This window comes from Chaetodon auriga, chromosome 8 (genome assembly GCF_051107435.1).
Source record: "Chaetodon auriga isolate fChaAug3 chromosome 8, fChaAug3.hap1, whole genome shotgun sequence".
Taxonomy (NCBI): domain Eukaryota; kingdom Metazoa; phylum Chordata; class Actinopteri; order Chaetodontiformes; family Chaetodontidae; genus Chaetodon; species Chaetodon auriga.
The window spans coordinates 16,443,792-16,463,181 of NC_135081.1; the positions used below are offsets into that span (position 1 = coordinate 16,443,792).

A 19,390-nucleotide genomic window follows, 5' to 3' on the forward strand; every position below is an offset into this window, starting at 1 on the left:
TTTGTTTCAGTCCAAAATTCTGAAATACAGCAGTGCATTTAAGTGCTTTTCTCCTACCTGCTTAGAGAGCAGTTCTTTGCAGAGAGTGTACAGAGTGATAAACTTCCTGGCTAAAAGCTTAGCACCACGGAAGCCCTCCGCGACCAACATTATCTCACAAATAAGCTCAGTGTCAGGCACCACCATGGCACAGGGTCTACAGCAAGACACAAACAGTGCAGAATGAACTTCATACAGAGCAAAGGCACACCATAAACAAAGTTACTGTATCCCACCTGAAAAGAGCCTTGAGGTTTTCAGGAAGCTCTGTCCTGCCTGCATAGCCAGGATTCATAGTGATGAAAATCCCCACAGAGGGCTTTAAGACAATGTCTTTATCCAGGAACAGGAATCTGTAATTTGCACAGAGAATTAACCCATTTTTCACTCTTATGGCATAAGGGCTTCATGTATTCAGCTTCAATTGCTTACCTTTTCTTTTTAGAGCGAATGGCGTCCTGTATAGTTTTGACCTGCACTGCCACAACCGACAGAACATCCACAGCGATACGGTTGAACTCATCGAAGCAGCCCCATGCTCCCGTCTGGGCCAGACCCTTGTAGATATTTCCAATAGACTGAACACAGACAAAAATTGCATTTCGCCCGTGTACCTAAACATCTAGTCAAGACATAAGCTGACCAATGGGAATAATCATGAAATGACTGCTGAATTTCACACCTTGTAGTCCATCTGTTCAGAACAGTTGAAAATGTATACCATGACGCCCATGGCTCTGCCAAGATCCTTAGTGGTCTCAGTCTTCCCTGTTCCAGCAGGGCCTGCTGGGGCTCCACTCATGGTCAGGTGGAGTGACTGAGTTAAGGTGATGTAGCACCTAAACATGCCCATGGCAAGAGCACACAGACAAACACAAACGTGCTGTTGAGCAATACTGAATTTGGCAAAATTATTAAAACACTGCATGCATAGACTAAAAACTGATTGGCAGCAGGGTTACCGGTCTGTTAGGGGAGTGATGACTAGACGCGGCGTATTTCCAAGATACTCGTATGAGTAAAGGAACTGAGCATCACAGATGTTAACGAAGCAGTGACGTTGCTGCTCACACCAGCAGTGTCGGAGCTGGGAAAGCCACTGGAAGGCCTGTGAGGTGGTGACCTGTGAACACAAGTGGCTGCCTTCAAACTATGACACGCAGGTAGTATGATGACCAGAACTAGTTAAAATATTCTCTTAATTTTCACCTAAGCCTACAGCCCATATTTTAATGAAATGGAAGCAGGCATTATACTGTTTTAACTGTTCACTCAAATTTTAAGAAACTAATGTGTTAGCATATGGGTTGTGATTTTCAATAAATTATATTCTAACCTTTAAAAAGCAAAATTCAAACACATGCTGTGATGTATTTTTTTTTTACACACCTATATAATGAGTAAAATGTGTTACAATGCCAAGGTCTGCTCACTCACACTAAAAGGAAATGCTCACAATAGGATGATTCAATTGCTGTTACCTTTTGGGCAATGAGGCTGGCAACAATGTCTCTAGCATGGACATCAATAGTGCATACAGTCATGATCTTCTGCCTGTCGCCTGAGCTCAGGTCTCCCAGTAGCATGCCAATCAACAAGTTGAGCTGACAAATCTGGAGAAAGAGTTATATATGAGAATGAATTGGCAACAATCTGATACGACACTTCTCGGGCTCACTTGTATTTTTAAGTATTCAAAGTGATTAAACCTTCAATTCACGCAGGACAACAGACACAGTCAGTATATGAATGCAGACCATGTGGACAGTTTGAAAAAGTAGTTGTGTCTTCTTGTTTTGACTAAAATATCACTGGATGTCTTGCATTTGTCACCGGTCCTGTATGACAGCAGATCCAATCAGTGCAGTACAGTGAAAGGAGAGAGATTATTCAAACAGCAACCAAGGACATGCTAACCTTAAATAGTGCTGATGAATCTGACAAGATAGATAATACAGCTGTGAGTACAGCTGACACTGAGTCTCTACAAACCCAGCTCAGGTCAATGACTCTGATATGATTATGATGGCCTTATGGAAAACATGTCCATCTTCTTTAACAGTTGCCACTTCAATCACAGATTACACAAAATCAGTATCAGTAATGCATACAATCTTTCCAATGAATATATATCTATAATGTATATATAAATAACATAAACATCAAGGCAGTAACCTTTTCCTAAAATGAAATTTTATTGCAAAAATGCAGCTTTACACCTGCTGTCCATTTGTACATTAACTGATGTTTAATTGTGATTGTAAGATATTAATACAAAGAGGTGTTGATTTATTTGAATTTCTGCAGTCATGGTTTATGGTGGCGTTGTACTGGATCCTTATTTGATTGATTGTGAATACTCACTTCCAATGGACATGGTAAGTAAAAATTATCATTACCTGCAACTGTCAAATTTTTGTGGCCCCAAAATCTTTAAGTGAAACCTCAGCAACCTCAAGGTGAGGTCTCTGAGGCACTATGGGCACTAACACTATGCCCATTGCCAAAGGTGCCCATTAAGAAAGTATTTACAAACATGTTAATGTTTGATTGAACTCTATTAGTGTAAGTATGTTAATGTAAAATGTACCTGTTTCTTGTTGTAGTCCTTTAGTGCAGACTCAAATCCTTCCTCCAGTCTTCTAAACACAAGCTCCATATCATTACTCCACCAGATCTGAGAGCCAGTGAGAGCCACTTGGGCAGGGAAGTCGAGAATCCACTGCTCTCTGGGTCTGTCCTCGTACACACACACAGCCTCAGACAGGTGACCCCTGATGCATGCTTTCATAGATTCCTCCAGGCAAGTCAGCCATGCCTCCACCTAACAAAGTATTCTTATCATCAGTTACTTTACAAATGTGATAGATAATGCAGATTATTCAGTCCTGAATGTAATCTTACCGGCCCGTAACAGCAACATTCAGTCTGGAATGGGACATATTCCCTCTCTTTGCTGTACATGCCCACTGCAAGTTTAGAGTTATCCAACTGTTCATTTTTGGCAAACTCAAGATCTGACATGTTGTCAAATAATTTGGAGAGGTGGACAGTGACCTGCAAAAGACACCAAGTCATTAAATTTCTTATGACAGATACAGTCGTTAAATAGTGGCACTGGATAAAGAGTGAAGACAAAAATGAAAGGAAATTCTACATAAATGTACCTCTCGGGGACGACTCCCTTTAGAGAGGATGTCCAACAAGTCTGCAGATGAAATAAAGTAGAATCGTGGAAAGGCAAGTCTCTTTGTTTCCAGGTATTCAGCAAGAGCTTTTTCACACAATGCCAGTCTGTTTAAATAAGAGTATGGGAATGATGAGCACAGAATATCAAACAGTGAACAGTCAAATGAAAGTGTAATGTATTAAACATGAACCTTTTTTGTAGATCCTCTAACTTCTCAAACAGATGAGGTTTGTTGGTGGCCTCAATGACATTTTTAGTCTTAGCACTGTCCAACATTAAGTCCTGAAAGAACCAAAATGTCCACGTTTACAATGATGAGAACAACAGAATATGTCCAACTACACGATTAGCATATTAGTGCAGACCTGAAATTCTGCATCTATTGCTTGGAACCTGTGTGCATCTGAAGGAAGCTGTTGACAGATGTCATCACAGCCTTTGAAGATGCTTTCCAGGTAGACCCACGTCCTCTGGACCTCCATCCAGACCATCAGCACGGAGTCAGCCACAGTCAGCTGTTTCTGTAGTTCGACTACCTGGAACAGGAAGTGATCTACATGCTTGCTCTGAAAGATGCCCTGGAGTTGAACCTTGAGGATGAGGACATGGAGACATGAGCATAGTCTATCAAAAGGATTTGGTCCAATGTGAAACTCAAATACACCAAAGTACCATCCAATCTGTAGCACCACAAAGTCATATCTTGACAACCTTAACTAAAAAACATAGAAATAACATATGTTTTATTTCAATGGATATTCAACCTCATCAGCATGCCATGCCATAAAAAAGTGGGGGAGGGAAACAGTCTATTTGCAAAAAGATGGAGGCACTAAAGTGACAAGACTTCTAATTGCTGGCTATAACCCCCCAATGCATCTGGTGTACATGCACAAAGACTGCCACAGTGCAACAATGCCCTGTCTCCTAAAGCAGCTATAAATCTAAGGACTCAATAGGGACCTCTCTACTCTCAGTTGTGCTGTTAGACAGTCAGACAGGGCGGCCCCTCTCTGCACTCTCATCTCTATTCAGCATTTAACTATCGGTGCTTCTCACAGACAACTGATCTTGAGAACTTGTTCTTGTGCTTTACAGGAATTATGCATTTTTCAGCGCAATAAGGTCACACATAAAGTCTTAGTGGTAATATCAGTAAGTGTAGTTAGATATTTACCTGATGATCCTCAAGAGTCTCAAAAAGTTCCTCATCACTTTTAAGCAGTGGCACAGAAGTTTGGTAATGATCTTCATACGACAGCTCTACTGATGCCCACGTTTGACTTATTTGTGTCACAATCTGAAATAATACGTAACGGACAGCATCATGGTAACATGTCTGAATACAGTGTTACAGCATTTACAATTATGTTTGGTTTAAGAGTAACTCCTAAACCAGTCTGTTTAAAGATAAATACAGCAACCGTAGCTGACCAATGAAAACCGGGCATCTCAAAATTAATTGATTTTTACTTATTCTAAATAGTGTTCTTTTATGGATTAAGAAATGTTTTTCATTTTTAAACAAGTAATACTTAAAATAAGTTGGCAAGGAAGTTACATACTGTGAATAACTCTTCCTGTACCTACACTTCACCACAACCTTTTAAAGTACATGCTAGCTTGTAATAACACTTCAAAAGAAATGCTGTATGGTACAGTATGTTACATTGTATAATTGGTCATTATGACTGAACACAATCTATTAATAACTGAAGAAGAACCTTCTCTATGGCCATTTCTTTGACCGCCTTATCCACTATGTCCCGAACTTCGTCCTCCAGCAAATGGAGCTGCAGAGCCAAGAGGTCTCCCAAGGTGGTGCTGTCAGTCACAAAGATGTCCATCTATTTTAAAAGAATTATTGCCATGATGCAAAGTTTTAGATTTCTGACATGAAAAAAAGCATCACTCAATAGTAAGACCTCTGCTGTGTGTATTTTTGCACCTGCGTTGTTCTAATTAGCTGCACCCAGTGTCGCTCTCGTATTGCCAGGTTCTGCAGCTGACTCACGGCCCGCAGTGACGTCAACAGGTTCTTTACATAAAGGTCTAACCCAGAATACACATCCCACACGCGAGCCTCTTTGTCAAGCTTCCGTATGTCCTACACAAACAGAAGGTAGGTAAACATAATTAGTTATTAGGGGCATCTGTTACAAACAGCAATGGTGCATGACAGCAAGACAGCAGGAGAGATGTGCTGGTGTGATGTAGCACTGTTGGTGACCTCACCTTGGCAAACCTCCTCAATTCTGCATCCATCTGGTCCACGTTTATTTGCCTCCATTTGGTCATTGTCCAGTTTTCCACACTGCTCTGTATAGATAAAGACAAATGCAGAGGGGTCAATGGGCTGAGGGTGCTTGATGGGGACATTTAGAGGCTAAAGGGTATTCAAAGAATCAATGACAGCATCCAAGAGGACAGTGTTATTCAAGTCAAGTTATTGAGGTATTGCAGTGGCATGACGAGCTCTTCGGCTGTATTTCCTTTTTCCTCTAGAACAGTGATGTTTAAATACACAAATACATTAAGCCACTTACGTGCACAAATACAACCATGTCCCACAGTTCTTTGAGGACCGTGATCTCTCGTCTGAAGAGCTTAACATCTCTGTAGTCTAGAATGGTAACATCGAACAGATTTGTGGACTCCTGTAGTTCTGCTACCTCTTTCTCCATGTCTCGGATTGCTTTTTCGGACTAGAAAACAACACATGGCAATTGTTATCCAAAGTGTACAGTATGATACAATGTCATCTCACTCCTATAAACACAAAATGGTTAAATTCCTACTTTCTCCAGACTGATGTAGGGATGTACTGCATTGTAACTGAAGGGCGCCATTGCTCTGAACATCTCCCTGAATTTGCTTTGTTTTACCTGAAAAAAAAAAAAAAGAGGTACCACTTAAATGCTCATCATATCTTCATAATTCATCTGGAAGCGAGAGCTGAAAGTGCCCTCACCTCAAATGCCATGCATCGTCTTCGTAAAACCATCACTTCTGCATTCTGCATGGGTGCCACCTCATGCCTCACTTTTAAGGCCAGTTTTTTGGCTCCACTCCATTTCTCAGGAAGTTCCTACAGATAAAATCATTTCTCAAAGGCTGAAAGTACATTTTTATCACATTATTTTAGTAAGAACTTGAAAGTGGCAAGAAAAAAGGAGCATTAACTAATTTCTTCCCTTACCTCCAGCTGAGAATAGACCTGGTCTGGTATGGTCACTCCATATTGTTCCAGGAGGATTACTGTGTCTCGAAGAGGCTCAAACATCTTGTCTGTGGCTGCTTGTCTGTCTCTGACAGCCAACAGGTGACTCATCACTTCCACCAAGCCACAGTGGTTTCCTTTAGCCACAGGCTGGCCAAGCCCTTCGACAGTGGCTCGGACAAACTTCTGCAGCTCATCAAGACTGAGTGGGAAAGAATGCAGAGTGAGAAAAGCTGTTACCGTTACCGTTTGGTCTGCATTCAACAGCAATGCAGAAATTATCTTTACCTGTTAGTTACATATGTCAGCAGGTGTTCTTTAAAAAGCCAACTCCACTTCTTTAAAGTGCTGAGGAGGCTGAGTTTAAAGAACTTGATATCCACCCGCAACCATCCATTGAACACTCTGAAGTCTTCAAGCTTGGCAACTTCAGCATACAGATCCTCATAATAATCTATCTGTAAAATTAAGACCACAACAGAGATCACAATTTCAACACTTGCCATGCATATGAAATACATAATTCATGATTAACAAAATCCTTTTACCTGTTCTTTGAAGTTATCAATTGTAGGCAGGCCCTCAGGGAGTTCATCTGCTCCATAAGTTTCCATCTCTTCAGGTGTGAGCACACGTCCATACAGGAGAAACTGGCTGAGAAACTCAGCCCTGTCATCTTGCCAGAGATGGGTGTAGCAGTCAAACTTTCTCTTGTAATTTATGGCTTTCTTGAGGACGTTCTCCACTCGCTCCATTATTTCCTGTCTCATGTCCAACAAATCTAGCATGTCATCCATTACATCCTGTAAGAGTTATATTACATGTATAACATGAATAGAATCCATTATTTCTAGACGAATTCACAATAATGAATTTAAACATATTAGCACAGCTGGAGAGTTCACTTTTTGAAATAGATTGCTTCTTTATAACTGACTTATTTTAACTAGTCTAAATTACATCATGTACAAATACAAAATTCAACTCAGATACTGGACACCACCACTGTAGGTAATAATACTTGTGTATTTTACACAAAACAACCCACAACATCCCAGCAAAGTCCACTCTTATTCTCCTCTGTCTCCTGTTGGCTAACATCTCATTTGGTCTCTACTCACATACATTCACTTGTTTTGGTGCGTTTAGAGCAGGAAGCCAAAGTCTTTGCTCTGGTAGAGACAAGTGTAAGGCCTATAAACACCTGCAATAAGGGTATACATTTACCTTTAACAGGAAAGTCTGACAGATGGACATCCAAAAGTCGGCAACACTGGGGAAGTTTATGTAAAAACATCCCTATCTACCGAGGGACTGCAGTATTTAAAAAAAAAAAGTCTAACATCCAAATCTAAGTACCTGGTAGTTCTCCATGCCAAGATGAGCAGCCACTCTGTTGATATTCACTGAAGTCTTGAATATGTCTCCAACCAGTCCTTCTATCAGCTCATAGAGACTGTCCGCTGCATCTTGCTCCAATGAGGGGCGGAAGACCATTCCTGAGCTACTAAGCATCAACTGAGCCTCAAACAGAGGTGTCTGATTTGGCCATGATTCCATGCTGTCTGCAAAGAACTGAAGAGAGTGGCTGACATAGCTGAAGAGTCCCTCCACCACCATCTCATCCACATACTCCAGGTAGGACTGCCACACTTCTGATGCAGGGTCAGCATGGAAAAGCATCATATTCTCCTGAATAAATTGTTGGATATTAGAGAGATAGTGAGCACAAAAACAAGTTTTACTTATACTTGTATTACTTTTGATTTCTCAGGATAGTGCAGGTTGTCACATTTAATGTGAGAGGTTTTATCTATTTCAGAATAACTTGAGCATATTTATTTACAAGGCTTCCCAAGTATTGGAAAATATCAAGTAAGATCATTTTTGCTGTCAGAAATAAAATGATTGATTGGGAGTGGATTTTTATTAGTTAATTAAATTAACCCATACTATACGGTACAAGACAGACAAAGGTCAGATTTTGATTTATCTCATCATATCTGTGTTATCTTATCATAAGGCCACTGAATCTAAAGCCAAACACAAATGCAAATTCTACAACATGTTAACAGGTGTTGAAACCATGACAAAAATTTCGTATTTTTGGGTGTTTGATGGCATACATTCAGCCCAGCAATCCAGGTATTCATGAAAACTCTATAATGAATGATAGTGAATATTATGAAAAATCCAGGCAGACACACCTGTACCAGCTTGTGGATAGAGTCTCCGTCCTTCTTCATGGAGCTGTACTTCTTGTTGACGCGGTCTTCTCTGTCTTCCAGCTGTATGAGCGAGCCTTTCTTGTTGTCCTTTCTGCAAAACATGGCTTGTTTGCTCCATCCCTTCATCACTGACTGGATGGCTTCACAGTTGTCCTTGGCTCTACCGACACGACATACAAGGTCATGGACCAGGTCTCTGGTGGTGCTGATGAAGCTCCAACAGCCTGGATCTTGCCATGTCAGTTCAGACTCTGCTCTTGTCAACTGCAGGTCTATGGACTCCAACTCAGTGCTGATGAGAGGAAGTTCCACCTCTAGCACAGTCTGCTTCAGCCTGTTGTACCACTGCACAAAAAGCTGCAGACTGCTCACATACTGTCAAATACAAGCAACGAGAAACTATATATTTGGAGGTGCAGACTGTGTAAAAGACAAGAAAATTGCTTATTGTTTATCTCAAGCAGCTGTGCATTAGTGTAAGTGAGCTCATAAAGGACTATGTTTGTTTCTTACCTTTGCGAACATGAAGCGCTTCTCAAAAACAGCCAAGGCAGCTGCAGGGACCTCGATCTGACTGAGAGTCTGCACATACTTCACATCTTTCAAGACTTCAGTCAGCTGAGGAGTGAAAGAAAAGTCATCAACTCATATACACAGTCACAGTGAGGTGGTGGTAAAATGTTTTGTCTCAGCTAACAGAAACCCTTGGAGAGTATAATAACTCAAATTAATAACTAACAAATAACTACTTCCACTGCTAGGATGACTGTTTTTGCATGTTACCAAGAATATTAACAGTATATTAAAAAAAAAACATTTTTGCATCATTATCGGCATATTGCTTTTTGCCAAACCCAGCAAACTAAATAATAAGAACAGAGAACATATGTTTGACGGAACTCAAGGACAGTGAGTGTGTGTCAGCAGTGTGAGGAAACCAACTTAACTACATTTTAAGAGACAGACATAACTGCATTAGTCTAACAGCCAGTTATCTAACATTGGAGGATGTTTGTATTGAGTGCTTTCTAGTTCACAGGGACAATGACATCCATCACCTTTGGATTGAAGTTGACTGAGATCAAGCCAGATGAAGCATTTCTGGAAAGAAGGGGCTGTTTCAGGTTAATCTGGCAGGCCTGTTCCAAACCATCACACCAGCCAGAGTAAACGTCATCTTCATATCGGTCCAGAAGATTCAACATCTCCATGTACATGTAGTACTCTTTTGCCATCTCTACACCTCCTGCAGGCCTGGAAATATTTCAAAATTGTGAGAAAATTGTCATTTTTAAGCCTGGCACAACAGCCATCTCCTGTCTGTTCTATGCACATCCATCCATCCCTCTATCTGGTTAGGTATTGTTGGAAGTAGTCAGGTGTTTTTACTGACATGTCAAACAGTAATCTGATTTTCTCCCACGGTGTTTGAATGCGTTCTCTGAGCATTTTTGCCCACTTCAAAGCTCCAGATGTGTGAGCCATATTCTTACTCAGCCCGCTTTCCATCTGTAAAAGTAATTAAGAACAGAAAAAAGTTGTTGCATGGACAATACCTATTCTGCCTCGAATACATTTTGCTTATATTCCATTTTGCTTCAAGTACCTGATTGAGCTGGGATTTAAACAGACATTTACATTTCTCCAACTCTTCTCTGAAATGCTGCTGCAGTAGAAGGAAGTTGGGACTGAATATCTGTCTAATTTGTCTTCTCTCCAGGAAGGGCCCAATAATAGTTAGTAGCTACAGGACAAAAAACAAAGATGTTAGTAAGAACTTGGTAGCTCTGTCTCTCGATATACACTTAAACAGTATTTTCGTAGCCATCATCCTATTATCCACTCTTGCTTACTTTAAATGCTGATTCCAGTCCTGAGCAATCCTTAAAGGCCAAGCATAGAAGGCTGGCAAGGCGGCATTCAAAGTCAACAATCCTCACTTTGAAATCCTTACATTCGTTTTCGAAATCCTTATGACAAAGTTATCAAGTCATAATGATGACAATAATGATGGACACAAGTGTAAAATTGTGCATTATGAATCTATGCAGTAGCTGTTCACAGAAATGCTGATAAACAATATAAATGTGAATAGAAAATAACTTCACCTGAGAGGTTAAGTCAAGTGGGTTGTTTTCACTGTGCTTCAATGCTCTGCAGTGATTACTGAACTCTCTGTACATCAGAGCAGCATGCTCACTGAAGAGTTTGCCTTTAAGCCCACCAAATTCTAGTTTTTCCATCCTCTGAAAGTCCAGCATAATTTCAAATAGGTCCTGCAAATATAACATATTGTATCAGAAAAAAAACACAGGAAAATACAACCTCTTTGTGCCGCCCGAATACAAAAACAAAAATCAGATCTCACCTCCAGCTGTAACATACGATTCAGGAACTGGTTGAAACGTGTAAAAATCATGGCAGATGGGAAATCCCAGGGTGCATGTTTCACATGGTTGGCCAACCTCTCCCTCTGGATCTGGTAACTGTCTCTGAAACATCTAAAGACTTTTGTCACCCCGTTCACCATTTGTAGACTTTCCTCTGGGTCCTCTCTGAGTAACAGATCTGCAGAGAGGTATGTGGAAGCCTAAAGAATGAATTTGAAAAAAATTATGTGAATGAGACAGCCAATAACTAATAAGTCAAAGTAATTCTGATTGATTAATATCAGCAAACCATAATGACAAAATTGCACTCTTGTCCAATTACATCCACAATTGTTTCAAATATGTGTCACTTGCCATAATCCACTACTACAGGTGTTTCAAATGAAGATTTTTACCTGTTCAACAAGCAGATTGCAAAGTTCCTGCAGTAACACCACAATGCGTGCTGGTCTTTGATAAGATTTGCAGTTGGTCCAGATAAGGAAGAGAGTGTGAAACAGCGCAGGGATGAATGCTTCAAAGTGAGGAAAACCCTTCTCTTCCAGTTCTAACATTTGTGCATGTAGTGGCTGTAGATGGAGGTCTATATCCTGGGCTTCTTGAAGGGCTTTTGATTGAAACAAAATAAGCAATTTTCAAATAAAAGAGCAAAATCAGACATAAGTTCTGGTAATCACATTATGTTATCTTACCATCAAATACACTTTCAGTTAGAGTCTTGATTGTTGGATGATAGCTGCTATCCATCATCTCTAACATTTTTGCCATCTTCTGGACAATGGGACTCTGAAGCTACAAGGGAAAATACCAAACACTTTAACACAGAGTTGAATGTTAGGAGATGAAAATAAATCCAATGACCATTTCACTGAAGATCAGAAAGATTACTGAGTAATATGTGTTAGAGCTGTTTTGGTACCTTTTTGTTTGTGAACCCCAGGACGACTAGTGAACACATTGTGGAAGACCCAATTAAAATTAAAGAATAAAGGAGGAAAGGGGAGTATACCTGATGATAAATGTTCTGTATATTGCTCTTCCTGGAAGCCCAAAACTTCAGCTCTGCATTGGGCCCTGGATTACAGCCTGTCATAAGTAGGTCTGATGAATCCTCCTTTAAAGTTTTCTGGATGACATTGGTCCAGTTGATGACCTGGGTCTCTATGGCATGGGCCAGTGCCCTGTCGTAGCCATTATACCTGAGTGTGAAAATACATATGGAGGGTGTTTGTTAATACTTAAAATATAAACCATGATGCCAGCCACTGAAACAAAACCAAATTTGTGTGCTTTCTTACATTGTGAAGGCGCTGTATGAATTTTCTATCCAGTCTGTCATGGGTGGGAGAGGAAGGAGAGTTTTTCCAAAAACTTGTCCCTGGACAACTGATGTCTTACTGCACATGCTCTCAACATGTCGAATAATATCTTCAGACATCAGATTTGGCCACATCTGATGGTTATTGTTGTTTGACAGCAGTGGAACACATACCTGGTGATGTGACACAGACTGACTTCACCCAGAATTCATAAAAGCAAGCTAGACATCAGCATAACAAAAATATATGACAACACATACAAGAAAATGCTTTTTATGAGATAGGCGTAGGTGTAACTATCACCTGTTCCACTGTGCTTGACAGCTGCAGAAGTGGGGATGAAGACAGGAGGCCAAAAAGCAGAAGTTCCCTGTAGTTTTCAGCACTGATGGGAGCAACTGTCTTCTTAAGAATATAGATTTGCTTGTTTTGAGCAACAGGTGGGACCTGTTAGTAGAAATAATATCCCAAGATTTCACTGCAGATATGACACTTCCAAGCAATTAAATCAAATCTGTCATGCTAAATCCACCAATTTCATAATTGGTACGGTTAGCTAACTAGCTTACTGGTCAAGTGTGCACATGCTAAGCTAGCTAATTATCTAGGAGTGTTACGTGACTATATCAGCGTTAGTGGAGGCTCTGCTGCAACCATACCTCATTAGAAGCAGTCAGACAGCCCTTTTTTGATGAACAGAAAAATACAACGGACTCCTTTTCAAAGAAGTCTTTCAGATGAGTTTGAAACTCCTCGTTGGCAGCACTCCTCTTCCATGTTTGACGATGCAGCCGAAGCAGCCCGCAGACTTTCTCCTCAACAAACTTTACTCTGACGTCCTCCAGAAAAGAAGGCGCACTTTCGTCCTCGGACATGCTTGCTCTACGACCATGACATGCTTTAACACTTCCCTCGACAAAACGGAAAAAAACACACTAATTTGTGACAGAAATGTCCTCTAAACTAGCTTTTAATTTTGTGTTAGAGTAGTTTTAAGACGCTACCTGCCTGCGAAAGACTGGCACGAGCTGTACAGTCCTAGGGGCGTGTCAGCATTCCGTTGCTTGGCAACAGCCCCTGTCCTCAATCACTGCCAGCTATGCATATTTGGCTAGTTGCTAAATGTAAACTAAAAAAAAAAACCCTTCTTCTAGGAACCTTTTCCCCAAGAAAGTAATGAAAATATAAGTACAGCTTATTTATTTTAGCAAACTATTACTGTATATACTGTTTGATATTGTTTTAGATGGCCAGAATATCAAGCATGTGGCTTATAGGCCTTTGCCTGGAGTAACAAAATATGAAATGCAAAGATGCTCTAATTTGTATTACTCAATCCATGTGGAGTTTTGAAATGTGGTTCTTGGTGGCTTGTAATTGGCAAGCATTGCATTGCATCATTTGCATTGTGATTGAATGTTAAATGTTTAGATCTACATGGTCCTCCTCAGACATGATTGGGATGTAATTAAGGGCTTTTTGATATCTGTGTTTAAGTTTCACAGATACAGCTTAGATAGAGTGTGCGTTTTCCCTTAAATGAGAGTTGAGCTCAAAATGATTCATAGCCTGGAATTAATGTTCACACTTCAGCTTGAGAGACATTAAGCCACATATCTATTTCAAAGTTCTTCTCATTGACATGTGTAGTCATTCCCTCATGGGCAAAGCGCCAGTGAAGTAGGCTATGGTCTATATGGATATACAGTAATTCAAACATTCCTGGTTTAAACAGGTGCAAATCTGTGGCTCCGTTTTTATGACATATAAGGCCCCTTTGTGACAGGACTGAACATGAAGGAGCCTATGTGTTGGAGCTCCACAGGCTGCAGTAAAATGTATGTTATATATGAGTGCGTGCCTAGTTTGACTGTTGTCTTAGCAGCAGAGCACTGCGCCCAGCAACTGCCATTTACAAGGCACTTTACTGCACCTCATTTCAGAGCAGCCTGTGGGTCTGACGGCTTTAAATGAATGACAAAGCGATTCTATTAGTGAATGCTTAAAGTGAAGTGTTTTCTATAGTATATATAGTAAGCATAGCAGAGAGAGGATACTATGCAAGATTTGGCATTGTAAGAATTTATACAATTTCTGGAAATGCACTCCTTCCACTTTTGGCTTTTTTCTCCCTTTTTTCGTATTATGAAACTGATCCTTGCGGGAAAAAGAGAGGAGAGTGAGACAAACTCCTCAGGTTTGCAGGTGGTGCTACCGTTTTGGACCTCATCACTAACAATGACAAGACCACCTACGGGGAAGAGATTGCCTGGCTGTTGCTATGGTGCTAATAACAAGTTGGAGGCGATGCATTCAAGCAGTCAAGATGAAGATGGCTCCTGATGTAATCCACATGCTCATTTCACTCTGGAAATCCACACAGATGTTAACGTGGCTGAGAACATTGAGTCATTCACTTTGCTAAAGACCAGAAAGCCTTAACAGCCTCAAATTGGATGAGAACATTACATCTATCATCACAATATGGAAAGAAGGAGAAAGGTCAACATCAGCAATGCATGTATCTCTCTATTCCTTCATCATTGTTTGGGCTCAAACAGAGAAAAGAAACAAACAAATAAGATTTTTTTTCCCCCCCAGTATCACTTCCTGGCAGCTGCCTCAGATCCTGGAGCTGTAACATCATGTATCAATCGTGCCCTCCCAAGCAACCAAAAACCATTTCATGGGAAACAATGTTGTTCAAAACCTGGCACTATACCTGCCACCTCAACCTTTTTCCTGCCAAGGCTTGCCCCACTGCTGAGCTAGCCTTCCTTATATCTCCATCCACTGCTTGTCTGCCACAACAAAGAGTGCGCTGGAATCTGACTGGAAATATTTAACACGTTTAAAGTTATTGTCAGTTATTGTCACCTGTGGCATTAGTGATGTAACACATACATGCAAGCATCTGTTTGCTTGACTCCATCTGTGTCTTCAGAACAGCACAGTTTAGACAGTTTAGAATAAATTGAAATTATATGTATATAATAGTCTGAAGTCTTGTTGTTTCACTTTGTCTCTTGGCCCTCAAGCTTGCACTGGGCACATTTGTAATACAAAGCAGCTCATCAATGACTGGCAGTGTCAACAGACTTTTGTTGATGATGCTGTATTGATTCCCAAACTGAATCACAAAACAGCACTCCATCATGACAGAGCAGTCAATCCAACAAGCAGCAGCTGAGCAAACAAATGTGTTTTTTCTGAGTCTAAAATCTTTTACTTGTTTAATGGTGTTCAGTCTCTAATTCTGAACCATGCTCTAAATGTACACCAAACCCACAAAGGTGCACTTTATAATAATATCAGTGCATTAATTACAGGTTGAGTGTTCCCATCCAATCAAATTTGATGTTTCTAATTATAAATGAGATACATTTTGTTGAATTATTGCTAGTTGTGTCTATCTTTATCAGCAGGCAAACAATTAGGTTTCGCTCCACAATGCTGTGATCACTGCATCTAAGAACAACACGGCATGACAAGCATTCAGACTGGTTTTACCAACTTGACCTGGGAGTCAATCCGAAAGTCAGTAGATATATAGATACAGTATTTAATTAATCCCAGTGGGAAACTGACATTTGGTGACATATCAAGTGGTTTTACCATTGAAAAGTATAGCAATAAAGTAGGACCTAAACCCAAACCAGCAGGAAATTAATGAAAATTAAATTACAATAAATCTTGAGCCAAGAGTACTAAAATTACTACCTCAACATCCTTTTTTAAGACTCACACTCACGCAGTACACCTTGACATATTCATGCAAGTACAGAGATGTGATGCATGTGATACAGAAGAAGAATCTTGTCAGTCCACCCATTTATTAACACTTTAACACACATTAAACTTACAAATGATCGCTGACATAACAATATTCATCAAGCTATTTTTTTCTCCCAGAGTAGTATCACTATGAGCAGTGTTGTCCTTTTCAGCAAAATGTAGTTATTTTTTGACAGTGGGTGGTTATATTGAGGGCACAGGTGTGATTAAATCCTGTTTCAGAACACATAAAGCAAACTGTAGTTATCTATTATACTTGATACCCGCAGCCACCTGTGCACAGAACAATCACACACACAAAGGGCTTGTCTCAACGTAGATCAACATTATCTCTGAGGAGAAGGATATCTGTAGATAGATGCGTTTTATCTATATAGGACAGAATGTCAAATGCGTCTCAGAGTGTGCTGCAAAGATGCTAAATTAATCAGATTTTAGACTTGGAGAGTTACTCCTCAAGTGTGCGCATCATCACCATCAGTGGCGTCCTGTAGAGGGCACTGGCTTTTCTCTTTTGACAGATCTTCATAGAGGTCCAGGAGACGCGGAGACCCAGCAGGGAAGTAAGATAGTTGGAGACAGAATCAAGTAAATAAATAAATAAATAGATAGATAGATAGATAGATAGATAGATAGATAGATAGATAGATAGATAGATAGATAATCACCCAAGACAACATTCTTCTTGTGTTTATTATTATTGTTGTTATTATTATTATTATTATTATCATAGGCCCAATAGAGGACAAGTGGCAAGCAGCTGGTTGACAAAAGTCCAAAACTAAATTTGCACGCCACGTTTAAAAACACAGACACGTGAGACGGGAGCACGCTGCGTGCGCCTGTTGTTTGGTGACCTCCCGTTCATAAAATAATTGACCACATTGACTAAATAATAATATCTCGTCAGTCATTCCGTCATAAGCCATTGCTCCACCTGTCTCGGGAAACGCAGCCACGACCATGTCGTTTCGACGTGTTGGTGGCAAATAATAGCCTACATGTGGGAAATTTTGCCCTATAGTGAATTAACGCCCCTGTAATGAAATGTTGAAAACAGGACTGCGGTGCGCTTAACCTGACAGTGGGATCTCTGTTGGCAGATCACTCAAAATCCGACCAAATAGTGTCAAAGCTCTTGGGATGTTATGTAAGCCTCAGAATGAACAAATTTGTTAGCCCACACCCGAGGGCATCTGGTGATGGATATGTTGTCCTCGGGGAGCGGGGAAGCCGCGGTACAACAGCCGGCCGCTTATCTTGAAAGGCCTGTTTTAAGTGCTTCTCCGCTTGGAAACAAAAGCTTTAAGAGCACCCCATTACCTTACAATTGTTGTACAATCCCCATTGTTTAGTTAGTTCACACACATACATATTAGAGCATATGCCATGCATTAGGCTTAGGTTTAAGCCTACTGGTTTAAGTGGCTTACGTGGATGAAAGAAAGTGAGAATATAAAATCCTTAATAGTAGACAAATCCAAGCTAGGCCTCTGTTGTGAGTAAGCTCTAGAAATGTCATTTGTAGTTTTGATCTACTTCTGCTAAAGTGCATTAAATTAAATGCCAAGCTTTAAAAAGGCACATCTTACTTTTTTTTTTTAATGTATGTATGCCTGCGCTCCTGTCTGTGGCGTGTCTGTTTGTGCATGTGTGTGTGTGTCTACAAGGATGGGTGGGGTGTGTTGTGGAGGAAGCTGGGTCCAGGCCGGTTAGGTAGGACTCCCCTGAGGACGACCAGGCCACTTGTGTCTAAGGGGCTGGTTTATCCCACTTAATCAGCATCCTGAGAGACTGGCACTGCCCCCATGGCCATAATGCCTGAGGTCACTGCGGGCTGCTCAAAATGAAGTGAAGCCCCACCAGACAATGCTGCTGTCAATCAGCCTTAACCTGAGCTGGGCCCTTTATTCCTCATATAGTGTACTTGTGTAATCATTCACTCCATAAATGCAAATGATCTCATCAATGTTTTGACTAACACAGAGCAAGGATACATAGAGACCGTTTTTGCATATCAAATACTTGGATTTCTCACAGTACAGTTTGCCTTCCTGGAAACTGCATAATGGACCATACTGAAGGGCAAATCATGGATGAATCATGGATGTCCCCTGTGCAATGTCAGTCTCACATACACCTGCTGAGATGAGAATATTGTCCCGTCTTATGTGGAATGCAAACACATCCAACTTCTCTAAAATCAAGTTCAGTAAGATGGTAAATTTTGCTTGTTCGTATAGGGAAAATAACTCTTCTTAGGCTGGTCATCATAGACTAAATCTAACAACATATTTGCTGAGAACATATTTATCTAAAAAACAAAACAAAAAACAAGATAATGAAGACACGGGAAAAGGCTTCCTGTGAATTGCAGTAGCTCTTCTGCTTCATTTGGACCATAATTTGTACTTGTTTGGATCAGGCATACAGTCAGTGGTTTGGGGTTTGTAGCAGTAATGTCCCAGGGGCTTCCGTCAGTCCGGCACCATTATAAATGACAGAGCCGAGTGAGCCTCCTTGGCTGTTTCTCAACATGCAGACTTCCTTGGGGCCTTGTGCAGCATTTGCAGAGCGTGTGCCCTTTTGATTTCCTAATCCCAGCACGAGCTGTGGAATGCTGGCTCCCTATGAGATATTCCACTCACAGGCCGTGATTTATGTTCTTGTGGTGCAAGGCTCAATGGTGAGAGGATCACAGGTGTTGTGGAGCCTCAGTAAAAACTTTTAATATGCACACCTCGTGGTCCCTGGCAGGGCCCGGCACAAGGATTACTGCCATTCGGTGGGGGGATGGGTCAATAAATGTTTAAAATTCATCTGAGGCCTTACAGTCTGATAGCTATTATAGAAGCATCCATGTATGTTTTTCCAGCAGAGGTACAGTGTCACACTGGATCATTAAAGTATAAGCAGTGTTGCTTGGCTTATTTCAGTGTTGTTGGTTTGAATTAAAGTGGATTTAAATTTTAAAATGTTTGTCTGGTTTTATAAAATGCATTACTCTTATAGTAATGATAATATAAAATACAGAAAAATAAATCATCTATTGAGCCCAAACATCCTGCACATAAAACAAACACAGCAAAGGCACTGGCACCAGTTATACTGGCCAATTACTGCACTGTTGGCTGTGTAGTTAATTCCCACTTTAAAGTGAAGAGGTCGACCTTTGCACATGTCACAGTAAAAGTCTCGGCGTAAAATCA

General features: G+C 40.6%; 1 protein-coding gene across 1 annotated transcript in view; it reads right to left on the bottom strand.

The window, feature by feature from the left end:
- Positions 1–13,261, bottom strand: part of LOC143324447 (dynein axonemal heavy chain 11) — a 37,751-nt gene extending 24,490 nt beyond the window's left edge. The window contains exons 1-36 of the mRNA XM_076736940.1: positions 13,046–13,261; positions 12,690–12,833; positions 12,366–12,559; positions 12,077–12,266; positions 11,760–11,859; positions 11,463–11,674; positions 11,046–11,267; positions 10,786–10,953; positions 10,531–10,647; positions 10,284–10,421; positions 10,071–10,186; positions 9,736–9,931; positions 9,191–9,295; positions 8,657–9,052; positions 7,809–8,141; positions 6,998–7,252; positions 6,738–6,907; positions 6,429–6,651; positions 6,201–6,317; positions 6,028–6,114; positions 5,776–5,934; positions 5,465–5,548; positions 5,178–5,336; positions 4,954–5,076; positions 4,407–4,529; positions 3,595–3,819; positions 3,420–3,511; positions 3,207–3,333; positions 2,944–3,096; positions 2,630–2,863; positions 1,521–1,652; positions 1,002–1,162; positions 722–878; positions 472–617; positions 276–392; positions 58–196 (exon numbers count right to left, since the gene is read on the bottom strand). Coding sequence (XP_076593055.1) covers positions 58–196; positions 276–392; positions 472–617; positions 722–878; positions 1,002–1,162; positions 1,521–1,652; positions 2,630–2,863; positions 2,944–3,096; positions 3,207–3,333; positions 3,420–3,511; positions 3,595–3,819; positions 4,407–4,529; positions 4,954–5,076; positions 5,178–5,336; positions 5,465–5,548; positions 5,776–5,934; positions 6,028–6,114; positions 6,201–6,317; positions 6,429–6,651; positions 6,738–6,907; positions 6,998–7,252; positions 7,809–8,141; positions 8,657–9,052; positions 9,191–9,295; positions 9,736–9,931; positions 10,071–10,186; positions 10,284–10,421; positions 10,531–10,647; positions 10,786–10,953; positions 11,046–11,267; positions 11,463–11,674; positions 11,760–11,859; positions 12,077–12,266; positions 12,366–12,559; positions 12,690–12,833; positions 13,046–13,261 — 6,030 coding nt within the window. The remainder of the gene's footprint in view (positions 1–57; positions 197–275; positions 393–471; positions 618–721; positions 879–1,001; positions 1,163–1,520; positions 1,653–2,629; positions 2,864–2,943; positions 3,097–3,206; positions 3,334–3,419; positions 3,512–3,594; positions 3,820–4,406; positions 4,530–4,953; positions 5,077–5,177; positions 5,337–5,464; positions 5,549–5,775; positions 5,935–6,027; positions 6,115–6,200; positions 6,318–6,428; positions 6,652–6,737; positions 6,908–6,997; positions 7,253–7,808; positions 8,142–8,656; positions 9,053–9,190; positions 9,296–9,735; positions 9,932–10,070; positions 10,187–10,283; positions 10,422–10,530; positions 10,648–10,785; positions 10,954–11,045; positions 11,268–11,462; positions 11,675–11,759; positions 11,860–12,076; positions 12,267–12,365; positions 12,560–12,689; positions 12,834–13,045) is intronic.
- Positions 13,262–19,390: the final 6,129 nt, after the last annotated feature.